A 13409-nucleotide genomic window follows, 5' to 3' on the forward strand; every position below is an offset into this window, starting at 1 on the left:
TTAGTGTTGAGAAAGAAAATGAAAGTTTAGGATGTACTTTTTATACCATTCTGCTTCCTCAGTCTTAAACATTGAAAGTGAAATAGCTAGCTGGAGAAAAGTGAAAAAAGAATAACATGTGAAAGTTTATGGCAGCACCTTCAGACCCTTGATAAAATTGAATAAAAAAAACAAGTTTTTTGAAATGAAAGTAAGGAGCGACATTAAAACTTAAAACGAACAGAAATTACTCCGTATATGAAAGGGGCTTTTCCTCCTCGACACCCCGCTCCTTGCGCTAAAGTTTTTATTGTTTTAAAAAGTAGAGTTGCGAGAAAGAATCAAACTTAAGTGCAAGGAGCGGGGTGTCGAGGAGGAAAAGCCCCTTTTATATACGGAGTAATTTCTGTTCGTTTTAAGTTTTAATGTCGCTCCTTACTTTCATTTCAAAAAACTTGTTTTTTTTATGTAATTTCTGAAAGTTTTTGAATTAATGCATGTCTGATTTTGGCTCTCCGTACATAAATTATTAAAATGAAATTTGCATATTAATTCTTTTTTTGGCGAAATGGCATTCTCTTAGTTTTGATCAGACGATTTTGAGAAATAAGGGGTGGGGAAGGAGGCCTAGTTGCCCTCCAATTTTTCGGTTACTTAAAAAGGCAACTAGACCTTTTAATTTTTAACGAACGTTTTTATTAGTAAAAAAAATACGTAACTTAAGAATTAACTTACGTAACAAACTTTTATTTCTTATATTTTTGATTATATATATGAGAGGGTTGGTCCCCTCGTTAATACCTTGCTCTTCACACTAAATCTTGTTTTGTCCCAATTCTTTAAGAATGACCCCTGAATCAGAAAGGCCGTAGAATAAATAGTTGAAATTACTTAAAAAATTTTTAGCATAAAGAGCGAAGTATTTATCTCCTCCTAAATACCTCGCTCTTTATGCTAAAGTATTTTTAGAACCCCTCATATGCGTAATAATCTCTGTTCGTTTTAAGTTTTAATGCTTCTCCTTACTTTCAATTGAAAAAACTTTTTCATGTTTATATTTTCATTGTTTTTTTTATAGTAATGCTAGAAAGTCCTGCGCCCTTTTCATTGAATTTCTCTTCCCCCATGAAATATTCCTCCAAGGAAAGATCCTCCCATATAGCCCCCTCCCCTGAACCCCACACCCAAACAAAATAAAATCCCCCTGATAACGTCGGTACACTTCCCAGTAACTATTACTGTATGTAAACATTGGTCAAAGTTTGTAACTTGCAGCCCCTCCTCCAGGGACTGTGGGTGGTAAGTCATCCCCAAAGACATAGTTATTATGGTTTTCGACTATGCGGAACAAAATGGCTATCTCAAAATTTTGATCCGTTGACTTTGGGAAAAAAATGAGCGTGGGAGGGGGCCTAGGTGCCCTCTAATTTTTTTGGTAACTTACAAAGGGCACTAGAACTTTTTATTTCCGTTAGAATGAGCCCTCTTGCAACACTCTAGGACTACTTGGTCGATGCGATGACCCCTGGGGAAAAAAACAAAAAAAAAACAAATAAACAAATAAACACGCACCCGTGATTCGTCTTCTGGTAAAAAATATGAAATTCCACATTTTTGTAGGTTGGACCTTGAAATTTTTTCTATAGGGTTCTCTGATACGCTGAATGCGATGGTGCGATTTTCGTTAAGATCCTATGACGTTTAGGGGGTGTTACCCCCTATTTTCCAAAATAAGGCAAATTTTCTCAGGCTCGTAACTTTTGATGACAAAGACTAAATTTGATTAAACTTATATATTTAAAATCAGCATAAAAATCCAATTCTTTTGATATATCTTTTAGCATCGAAATTCCGTTTTTTAGAGTTTCGTTTACTATAGAGCCGGGTCGCTCCTTACTACAGTTCGTTACCACGAACTGTTTGATATGGCTACTGCTATTTGAATCTCCAAATTTTTCTATTTACTATTCTAAGTAGATATTTTGGGAATAGATCAAAGAAACCATTGTGTATCTTCTTTCAGATTAAATCTTACCTCACTTTGAAATCGTATCCTGTTTTATTTGCCTCTTTGCATAAAGCTTTTCACTCGAAAGAAATAAAAGGTTCAAAGAAAAAAAAGAAAAAAGAAAAAAAGTAAACAAGATTTTCCTGAGCCATTGCTGTCACAGAGGACTCACTTTTCTCTTTAACTTTTCTCTTCGTGAAACTTATAAGTTGATTTTTCTACAAGTAGAACTGATTGTTGTTTCATGGAGCCTTTTGCGTGCTGATTTTTTTGTTCGTAAAACTTGTCGCATGTTGATTTTTTACTTCGTGAAACTTTTACATTGATTTTTCTCTTTGTGAAACTAATTTTATTCAGGGGAATAATTTTGTGTTGATTTTGTTCATGGAAGTTTCTAGATGCTAATTCTTTTTGTGAAACTTGTTGCATGTTGATTTTTCTAATCGTGAAACTTGTATATTGATTTTTCTCCTCGTGAAACTGATTTCGTTGATGTTCTTGGAGCCTGTTGCGTGCTGATTTTTATTCTTGAAACTAGTTGTTGTGTTGATTTTAGTTAGTGAAACTTGTGACATGTCGATTTTTCTCTTCTTATCAACATGTTGATTATCTGCTCTTATCGTGTTGATTTCAATCTTGTGGCATGTTGATTTTTCTCTTTCTGAAACTCGTGTATTGATTTTTCTCCTCAAGAAATTCAATTTTTTCATGGAACTTATTGCGTACTGATTCTGGTCATAGAACTTTCTGTGTGCTGATTTTTGCTCATGAAACTTTTTGCACGTCAATTTTTCACTTCAAGAAACTGTACATTGATTTATTCTCCTCGTAAAACTAATTTTGTTCCCGGAACTCTTTACATGCTGTTTTTTTCTTGTTCGTTGAACTTGCTCCGTCCTGATTTTAGCTCCTGAAACACAAATTTTGTTCATGGAGTTTGTTGCCCGCTGATTTTCTTAGTAGAACTTGTTGCGCGCTGGGTTTTTTGTGAAACTTGTTGCACGGTATTTTTTGGCTTGGGAGATTTTATAAATTGATCTTTCTGCTCGTGAAACTGATTCTGTTCATGGAGCCCTTTTCCAGCTAATTTGTTCTTGTTCGTGGAACTTGCTGCTTCCTAATTTTCGTTCGTGATGTGAAGTTCCTGATTTTTGTTTGAACTTGTTGCGTGCTGGTTTTTTTCGTGAAATTTCTTGCAAGTTTATTTTTCTTTTCGTGAAACTTGTATATTAATTTTTCTCTTTGTGCAACTGATTTTGTTCATGGGACTTATTGTGTGTTGATTCTGTTCATGGAGCTTACTACGTGCTGATTTTTGTTCGTGAAACTTTTTGTATGTTGGTAGTTTTCTTCGTGAGACTTGTACATTGATTTTTCTCCTCCTGAAACAAATTTTGTTCATGGAACTTGTCGCGTTATGATTTTTCGTTCATGGAACTTGCTGCTTGCTGATTCATGAAACTTGTCGCATATTCATTTATCTCTTCCTAAAACATCTGCATTAATTTTTCTTCTCTTGCAACTGATTTTGTTCATAGAACTTGTCGTTTGCTGATTTTCATTCATGAAACTTGTTTCATTTTGAATTTTCCCCTCGTGAAATTTGTACACTGATTTTTCTCCTTGTGAAACTGATTTTGCTCATGGAACTTGTTGCCTGCTGATTTTTTGTTCATGGAACTTTTTGTGTGCTGATTTTTTGTTCGTGAAACTTTTTGCATGTTGGTTTTTCTCTTTGTGAAAGTTTCGCATTGATTTTTTACTCGTGAAACTGATTGTGCTTACGGAACTTGTTGTGTGCTAATCTTTGTTAGTAAAATTTGTTGCCTGTTGATTTCTATTTTTGTTAAACTTGTACATTGATTTTTCTCCTCGTGAAACTGATTTTGTTAATGGAACTTACTGCGTGCTGATTCTGTTCATGGAACCTGTTCCGGGCTGATTTTTCTTGGTGAAACTTGTTGCACGTCAATTTTTTCTCTTCTTGAAACTTTTAAATTGATTTTTTCTGCTCGTGAAACTGATTATGTTCTTGGAGCTTCTTGCTTGCTATTTTTTTGTTATTGGAACTCGAATCAACTTCCACAAACAAGAAAAATCAGCAATATAAGAGTTTCTTGAACAAAATAAGTTTCACGAGGAGAAAAAATCACTGTACAAGTTTGAAGAAGTGGAAAAATCTACATAAAACAAGTTTCACGAACAAAAAAAAGCAGAACACAATAAGTTCCAGGAACAAAAATAAGCACGGAATAGGTTTCATGAACCAAGAATCAACACGCTACAAGTTCCATGAACAAAATCAGTTTCACGAGGAGAAAAGTCAATGTGTAACAATTTCACGAACTAAAATCAACATGCGCTAAGTTTCTTGAATGAAAATCAGCTCGCAACAAGTTCCATGAGTAAAATCAGAGACAAATTAACGTGCAACAAGTTTCATGAACAAAAATCAGCTCGCAGCAAGTTCCACGAACAGAATCAGCAAATAATAATTTTGATGAACAAAATCATTTTCACAAAAATAAAAATCAATGTACAAATCTGACGAAGAAAAAAAAAAATCAACATTCAACAAGTTTCACAAAAAAAAATCACCAAGCAACAAGTTCAAATAAAAATGATGGTCTTGTTTAGTTTATAAATTAGTTTTTGAGGGAAGAAACCAAGAAAAAACCCTTAAGTGTGATAATATGCCCCAATGGGGTGTCATCGGGAGTGGTACATTGTGCCACGCTGGCCTCAAGCGCTAGGAGTCATCAGAAGGAACGCTAATGGGTTAAGTTTAAACCATCGATCCCTGTGTAAACGAATATTTCTTCAGAAAAATGTTAGAAAAAATGTTCGTAAAAATGTCATATGGGTGATGATGCTTGGTAGAGGGTGTCGTTTGTCAGCCATAGAGTGTCACAGTCTGGGAGTAGTCATGGGGTATCACAATCCAGCAGTGAAACGGCAAGTTTCCGCTGTTCAAATAAAAACAATGGTCTTTTTTTAGTATATAATTTTATTTTTGAAGGGAAATAAGCTTGAAAAAACCATATAGTTTGATAATATGCGCCAGAGGGTGCCATTTGCCAGCGATAGATTACCACGAAGGTAGGCACATACAATATCTTGGAACTGAGGGAACTTGGAGTTCCCTCCAAGAGACAGAACAGGCAAATCTGGAACTTAGGCAACCGGAGTCAGACTTGGAGTTGGAATCGAAGGGGGCGTAGCGGGAAGTGCAATCGCTTGAACCATGATGGAAGCCAAAAGAAATGAAGGTGGAATTGTTATAACTGGGGTTAGAAGGGGGAAGCGGAATTAGATATCACACTACTTACAAAAATTTAATAATGTCTTAGGAATGATGAGGGATACCAGAGGGGGCAGTAATGGTGTACAGTGGCATATTCGTTTCTAAAGGTGGAGGTTGTCCTAAGAAATGAACGGTGAACACACATATGTATTTGCTCAAAAAGACTGTCCCACAGCAAAGTGGTGTTTCCAAGCATTTTGCGGTGCAAAACAACGATTGTAGCCAAAAAAATGCCAAAAAGCTAGTTTGTGAAAATTATGAGATAGTTATTTCATCTAGATTTATCAAACAAAACTATATGTGCACTGAGCCTCGAGTTTCAGAGGCAGTAATGCTGTACGGTAGCACATTAGTTTCTAAGGATGCAGGTAGTCCTACAAAATGAACGGTTAACGTAGACATTTATTTTAGACAAAATGGTTTTCCCACGGCAAAGCTGCATTTTCAGCCGATTTGTGGCGCAAAACAACAATATTAGCCAAAAAAAGGCCAAAAAGCTATTATGTGAAAACTCTGAGATTGTCTGTTGATATAGAATTTAAAAAAACTATGTGCATATTGAACCTCGAGTTTCAGTGGCAGTAATGCCGTATGGTGGCACATTTGTTTCTGAAGGGGCAGGTATTTCTAAAAAATAAGGGTTGGAAAATATTTAATCGAGCCATTAAACGGAGCAGGGGATTCTTATTGTGTGTGGAATTGGTTATTTCGTAGAATTTATCAACTGAAATACAATATTGGAAAGATTTTCATAGTCCAGCTGTCTAGGGCACCATTCGATTCGATGGAAATCACCCTTTCGAATGCTAATGGGGACAAAATCATTAGTATATAAAGGTTCCCTGAGAAAAACACCTTGAAAGAAAAAGAAATCCAAAAGAAAAGAATCTCGTAAAGTACTATGTAACTCTCAATATGTGAGTTGTTCTTATTTAACGTTTCACGTGTGAATTGTTATTACGTAACACCAATGTGTACTCTGACAATGCGTCTTTTCTTTGAGGCAGTAGTAGCCCCACGTTTATTGGTAACTACCATTCATTTTAAGTTTGTGCTGGTTATTCAATTCAATTTCTATTTGTTCTGTGTTTCACTCCACCACTCAAAGTCTTTTCTTTCCATTTTAAGTTTGACCTGAGTAATCATTTTTATTTCTGCTCATTTCAGCTTCACTTATTATAAAACTTTTTTTTGCTGGTTATACGTTTTAATATTGCTTCTTTTTGAAAATATCTAGTAATGTAAAATGGTCTTGTTTGGGCAGCAGTTTTTCAGTGCTTAAAGTGCTTCGACAGGTAAAAATTGTGAGTGCATTGTGAGGTTAACTTCGCAAATGATAGCTTTGTCTGTTTTGCAAATGTCAATCATGAAAGCAACGAAGTGCTTCAAGAATATGTCTAATATGCAATATAGGTAGTTATGGGTATTCTAGGGGGATATTTAATACTGCTTGCTTAGTAATTTTATACACAAGCTTTTCTATTTTTTGTTTATTTCGATGAAAAGTGATGAGTACCCTAAAAATTATTTAAAATGTACTTGAGCATCAAATTAGTAATTAGTAGCAAACAAAGACCAAGGTATGGCTTAGAAATTAATTTGATTTTATAGTTGCTCATCCCAGACTTTTAGTTTGTAAACATTATAGGGTGATGCAACTTCTACTAAAGTAGCTTGATGGGTTGAGAGATTTTTATTTCATCTTAAAACAAGATAATGACTTTAAAAGAATCCGATCGCTTTCATATTACTGTTCTTTTGAGTCTGAAATTCGGCATCGTGTAAGTTAAAACTCCCAGGAAAGCCTTTACTGTTTCGAGCTTTTCCAGTTAAATACTTACAGGTAGACTGTCCTTTTTGAAGCTGATAATTACGATCAAATTTACTCTCGACCATTTCGAACTGAGTCCAAAAATTTGTCCTGTGAGTTGTAGACACGGTGAATATTTTTGTTAAGACCTGGAAAAGATGCACCTATTAAGAGTTTTATACAATTTGCTCCTACTATTACTGCTATTACTACTAGCAACTTAAAGCAGCACCAAAATACCTGAAGCAAGCGCAGCTGCTTAAGTTTCTCTTCCATCCTAGTCTTTTTGAACTTTTTTATTAAAACCCTCTCAAGAATTGTCCTTTACATCCTTTCTTGCAACTTCGTCCCACTTCATCTGAGGTGATCTGCTTTTGTTTGCCCCTAGATGGATGACCAAAAACGAAAATATTTAGCAATCTGTCATTCTTCATTCTCAAAACGTGTCCAAGTCATTTCAAGCTTTCTCTCATTACAGTCCTAGAAAGCAGAATAGAGCCACATTTTCCGTGCGGCTTAAACTAAGCTACACTTACAATTGAGCAATACGTCAACTGACAAACAATGGTAGATTTTGAATATGATATCATTCTTTCAGGTGACTATAGTGTAGCTGCTTCCTCTTGGGCTGCTGGTCTTACAGCCCTTGGCCCCTCTTGTAGCTCAGCTTTGTCACAAATAGTGGAGCGTAATAAACGTCAGAAAAAACATTTAGGAGAAAAGACCGTATGCCTGTCTTGATAAACTACGTGGTTAGTTCCGAAAAGCATCTTTTGGATAAATTGCACTCTCAAAAGTTGTGCGACTTCATGCACAAATATCCTTTGGCCAGGATTTTTCTGAGGCCAGGAATCACAGGACTCTTCGACAGCGTATTTAAAAGGACTACAAAGTGACATGTCTAGTGGTTGAATTCAATGTGAACAATAAAGCAGGAATGTGAGAAAATGGATAACTTTTAACTTACAGAAATAGATGACCGAAACTGAAACATAGACTTCAGGATTTTCAAGCAACAATGCAACTAGTTTATCTAAATTTACATTTACTTGCTTGCAAAAAAAAAGCAAATTGTGTGCTGTTATGCATAACCTTTGATGAGCAAGGGCAACACATCCAAGGGGGAAGGGGCATCTCAAAACTTTCTTTCAGGGGCTTTAACGTGAAAAAAGTCATACGTTGCATGAATTGTCTTTCTACTTGTAGTTACAAACTACAGAAAGGTGAAATTTTTGCCTGTTTTGGCTAAGACAGTTTGTTATACTTGTTTTGTTCCTTTCTTGGCAAAAATACGTAAGACTTATAAAATAGTAGAAAGTCTTGTTTCGTTGCAATTTTGAATTTTAGCTAGTCCAAATTGACAATGAACATAAAGTGAATTCAAACTCTCAAAAAACAGCTTGAAAACAGAAGCATTAAACCCAGCCGCTCTTGCTTGGCTGGTGTTTCTGGCATCCGTGCTGAAAGTTCAGAATCCTGATGTACAAAGCTTTTAAACCAGTCTAAGCGAGCCGTCTCATTTTTAGCCCAAATTTCAGGGACTATGATGAACAGAATCAAACCGCAGAAAGCAAAAGTTATAAGCTAACTTTTGGACGGCATTTGGCGTCAGACTTCGGTTCATTAAACTGAATTCCTGAAGCTGATGCTGGGCTCTTTCTGTTATTTTTAAGTAAACACTGGTTGCAAAGGGGTCCAAATCACCTCTGGGGTACTAATTCTGTGTAATGGCTGTTTTGATCCCTTTTTTTTATTTCACGAAGAGATGTGTCCTATAGAATCACATATGGTTGTCTTTCTTAAGCCAAACGCTTCAGCAGCTTTGCCAAATATTAGTCTTTCTTCCAAGACAGACACCACAATCTGTTTAAAGTTGAGAGTGGGTGTCTCACGTAACATGAAAGATTGGAAGTACTAAATACATAACAATAAACAGAATTTTTGCCTCCCAGTTTGATCTTAGATCCACTCATACCAGGAAACTACAATTTTGAAAGTTTTTCTTCTGGTTGTTCGAAAACCATGAAAGTTTTAGGAGTATGGCACGTTTTGTCAGTGTTGCCTTCTAGAACTATAAAATCAAATAAATAAATAAAAATCTATTAAATCTCACAGCGCTTTCCAGCGGTAAAAATTCAAATATTAACAATATGTTGAGCCCCAAAGACAACTTTACCTTCAAATGAAAGCTATCTTTCGTAAACTATTTAGTACTAGATGTAATTAGCGTTTTTTCTGATTTTTCACTCATTTTATTTTTAAATGTAGCATTCACTACTGTTAATTACTCAATAACTGCAGATAAACCTTCTTTCTAATATAGAATTACTGTTTTTCCTATATATATATATATATATATATATATATATATATATATATATATATATATATATATATATATATATATATATATATATATATATATATATATATATATATATATATATATATATATATATATATACACCCCAACACCTAGTTAGTGGGGAAACTTCGCGCCCCCCCCTCTCCCCCCAAGCCTCCCCCCCCCCGCGCGTGTAAGTCGTTACGCGCCATATTAGTTACGCGCCATTGTAGTTGTGTCCCTTTGTCCCACCTGTGAATATATATATATATATATATATATATATATATATATATATATATATATATATATATATATATATATATATATATATATATATATATATATATATATATATATATATATATGTTTTTAACTACGTAAAACTTGCGAATATACAACATTCTTCGCTGTCCCATTTTCTGTACATATAAATAGATTGTCAGGTTTACCGACTCTTGAACATGCAACATATAATTGTCCTTGGGAAAAACAATCCGTATTCAGATCTATACCTCATTATTCTAATGATTGCCCTTGAGCTTTGTTGATGGTGATTGCTAATCAAACATTCCCTGTGTCCCCATCGTCATTTATATATCCCCCTGTGCCCCCCGTCGTCCCTGTTTTAGTTGTGTCCCTGTGTCCCAGTCGTCATTTATAGTCGACAAACATGACGTCAGTCGACACACACGTCCCAGTCGTCATTTGTGTCCCGGTGTCCCAGTCTGTACATTCTCTTTGAGTGTTCCGGTCGTCATTTGTATTCCCTGTGTCCCGGTCTGTATATACATTCGTTTTTGAATTGGTATATGATGAAATAAATTTTTGTTTGATTTCCTTTTTTTCTTTTTAGTTTTTTTTTGGTTTTTACCTTTTTTTCAGCTTTTTTAGTTTTTTTTCTTTTTTCTTTTTAGTTTTTTTGTAGTTTTTACCTTTTTTAGTTTTTTTATTTTTATTTTTATTTTTTTAGTTTTCTTTTTCTCCTTTATTTTTAAGTTTTTTTCCTTTTTTAGTTTTTTTTTTCTTTTTACCTTTTTTTAGTTTTTTTCTTTTTTTTTCTTTTTTATTTTTTTTTGTAGTTTTTACCTTTTTTAGTTTTTTTTCTTCTTTTGTATTAATGCTAAAGCCAAGGTTCGAACCTGGAACCTCTCGGACCTAGAACCTGCAACTCAGCTACTTCGGCTTGAATACATTTACTTTTTTTAGTTTTTTTTTATTTTTATTTTTTTAGTTTTTTTTCTCCTTTATTTTTCAGTTTTTTCCTTTTTTTAGTTTTTTTTCTTTTTCAGTTTTTAGTTTTTTTTAGTTTTTTTAGTTTTTTATTAGTTTTTAGTTGTTTTTTTCTTTTTGTTTTTTTTTGTAGTTTTTACCTTCTTTTTTTTAGTTTTTTTTTAGTTTTTTTACTTTTTTAGTTTTTAGTTTTTTACCTTTTTTTTATTTTTTTTTTTAGTTTTTATGTTTTTTAGTATTTTTTCTTCTTTTGTATTAATGCTAAAGCCAAAGTTCGAACCTGGAACCTCTCGGACCTAGAACCTGGAACATAACGCTTTACCAACTGAGCTACTTCGGCTTGAATACATTCGTTTTTGAATTGGTATTTGATGAAATAATTCAGACGTCATATACGGACAGGGACGTCAGTCGACAGACAGACAGACAACTTAAGTTCTCCAATTGCTAAAGAAATTAGAGTTTATCCTTTGCTTCTTTCTAAGTGATGATGTTAGAAAGTTGGCCCACGGCAAAAAAGTCAACTTTTGAACTAAGACAGATTTTTTTTTGACGGCAGTTGATAGCTCTTGATGAGCTGATCAAAGTATATGTCATCCATTTTTTGGTAGAGAAATTGCTTCATGAGATATACCAGTTTGAAAGTTTAAAGGGGTTGACAACTTCAGTAGTAAGGTACACACTGAAACCAAAAATAGACATATAGGGAAGTTTTAGCCAACAGTCGGCTATTAGCTCATTATCATCTTCCGCAATGAGGGTTTCCCAGCTTTTGATAGTCGGTGTACTTATTATTTGTTTCCGGTGTATTTGATGGTAAGACCAGTTTGGCTCCAGCGGTAAGACATGTAGGGGACTTGTAAGTAATAATCGGCTGTTAGGCTACAAGCATCTTTAACGATGAGGGGTCTGCAACTTTTGCTAGTTGCACTGCGGGGTCTGCGACTTTTGCAAGTTGGTGTACCTAGTATTTATTTTAAGATCTTTACAGATTAACAACTTCAGCGTTTAATCTAAGCAACGAAACAAAACCAAAGTGTTGCTCTCGCAGCACTTTACTAGGCGAAGCCGAACAAGGGTTGCCGCAACACCTCACGTTGCCAATTCAACGTAGATCTAGTTTCAAATAAAACTTCAACAGTAAGCATTGACAGGTGGTTCTAATTTGTGAAAAAAAAATCTTAGTATCTAGTACGCACCTTAAGAAGTAAAGATGAACGAATGACCTACAAAATTAAACGTCTGTTCTTTATCTTGTGGGCTTTTTTAGGCGGAAAAATTTCTTCCAAGCTATATTATCTAATATGGGATTCCTCCACATAGTAAAATATTATTTGTTTGGAATGAAAATACAATGAATTGGAGCTAATAGACTTGATATAGATAATCTAGAATTTTTACTCTTGCGAATAGAAGAGCATCACCATGTTTGGAAAACCTTGTTATGACCAATATGGGCCCAGAATTGCGAATCCCTCCAGTTATACTGAAGATCTGAAGGACTTCCTGCTCTTCTGTTCTGAGCCGGGTTAAGCACTTTTTGTAGCCTTGAGGGTATGTATTATTCCCTATCGTACACTGGTTAGGAGCCCTTTGTTTTTCCTGGGACGATAATGATTTAATTATTTGAATCATATAAGAATTGTACCTTGGTATGTTACAAAGCTTAGAAACAACTATTGCGTTGATATTTTGATTGATAAATTCAAAATTTTTGAACTAGACTTCTTAGGAGCTACAGGAACAAATAGACAGTGTCCAATGTAGAAATAAGGTATTTTAACACGGAATGTAAATGCCCGTGACGGTAGAAATAGGGATAGAGGGTATCCTAATCTAGGTATTTTGCGTGTGAAAAGAAAATAGCTATGGTTATAGATTGCTGGAATGTTTTAGGCTTAACCATTTAGTTATAAACAATACAGAATATGGTCATAAATTTGCCCATAAGTTGACACGGTACCCACATGAAGGTAAGAAGATCAACTCTATTGATCATGTTATTATAAACCAAAGACTGACAGGGTCGATGAAAGATATAGGGGTGCTATTATTGATGTTCAAACTAATGATCACCATCTAGTAGGGCGTATGGTTGATATAAATCTGTATTTTGGAAGGGTAATTACCTACCAGAAAAATTATGATGTTGGTGGCCTCCGGGATGAGTGTCGAAGAGAAACTTTCTAGTGACAGCTTGAATATTAAGTAGGAGAGCCTAAAATCCGACAATATAGGAGTTGGATGAAACAACTTTACGAAAATACTTTGTGAATTAGGAAATGGTGTCTTAAGGAGTAGAGTTATAAACACAGCTACGAAAATAAGTGAAAATACTTTGATAATAGTGGGGATGATCAGAAGCTTGTGCATGAAATATTTGAGTGATAGATCACATGAAAGTAAGGGGAATGTAAGGAAAGTGAAGAAAGTATCAAAATATGAAATAAGGAGGTGTGAAGAGGAGGCCATATATGTAGTTGCTAAATATCTTGAAAATGTATCCAGACGGCATAATAGTAGAATATTTTGCTGGCATGTTAAGAAATTAAGAGAAAGCAGAAAACCTGCTGAACTCATCTCAGTTGAAGATGGGAAAAGGAGCCCAATCAATCATAAAGAAAGAGTTAAAGAAAGATTGATAGAACATTTTAAGATTGACCCAAACAGCGGTAAAATTCCAGGAAATGGCATAGAAAAGAATGAAAAGGTTTGTGGCACTTTGGAAGTG

The 13409-nt window shown here is 34.7% G+C and overlaps 1 protein-coding gene across 4 annotated transcripts in view; it reads right to left on the minus strand.

Annotated features, from left to right (window-relative positions):
- The window catches only part of LOC136034761 (fibulin-1-like), a 198962-nt gene that overhangs the window by 692 nt on the left and 184861 nt on the right, over nucleotides 1-13409 (minus strand). For all 4 annotated transcript variants that reach the window (XM_065716156.1, XM_065716158.1, XM_065716153.1 and 1 more), the window contains one exon: nucleotides 7133-7250. In XM_065716156.1, coding sequence (XP_065572228.1) covers nucleotides 7133-7250 — 118 coding nt within the window. The remainder of the gene's footprint in view (nucleotides 1-7132; nucleotides 7251-13409) is intronic.

The sequence above is a fragment of the Artemia franciscana genome, chromosome 13 (assembly GCF_032884065.1).
Source record: "Artemia franciscana chromosome 13, ASM3288406v1, whole genome shotgun sequence".
NCBI classification, from domain to species: Eukaryota; Metazoa; Arthropoda; class Branchiopoda; order Anostraca; family Artemiidae; genus Artemia; species Artemia franciscana.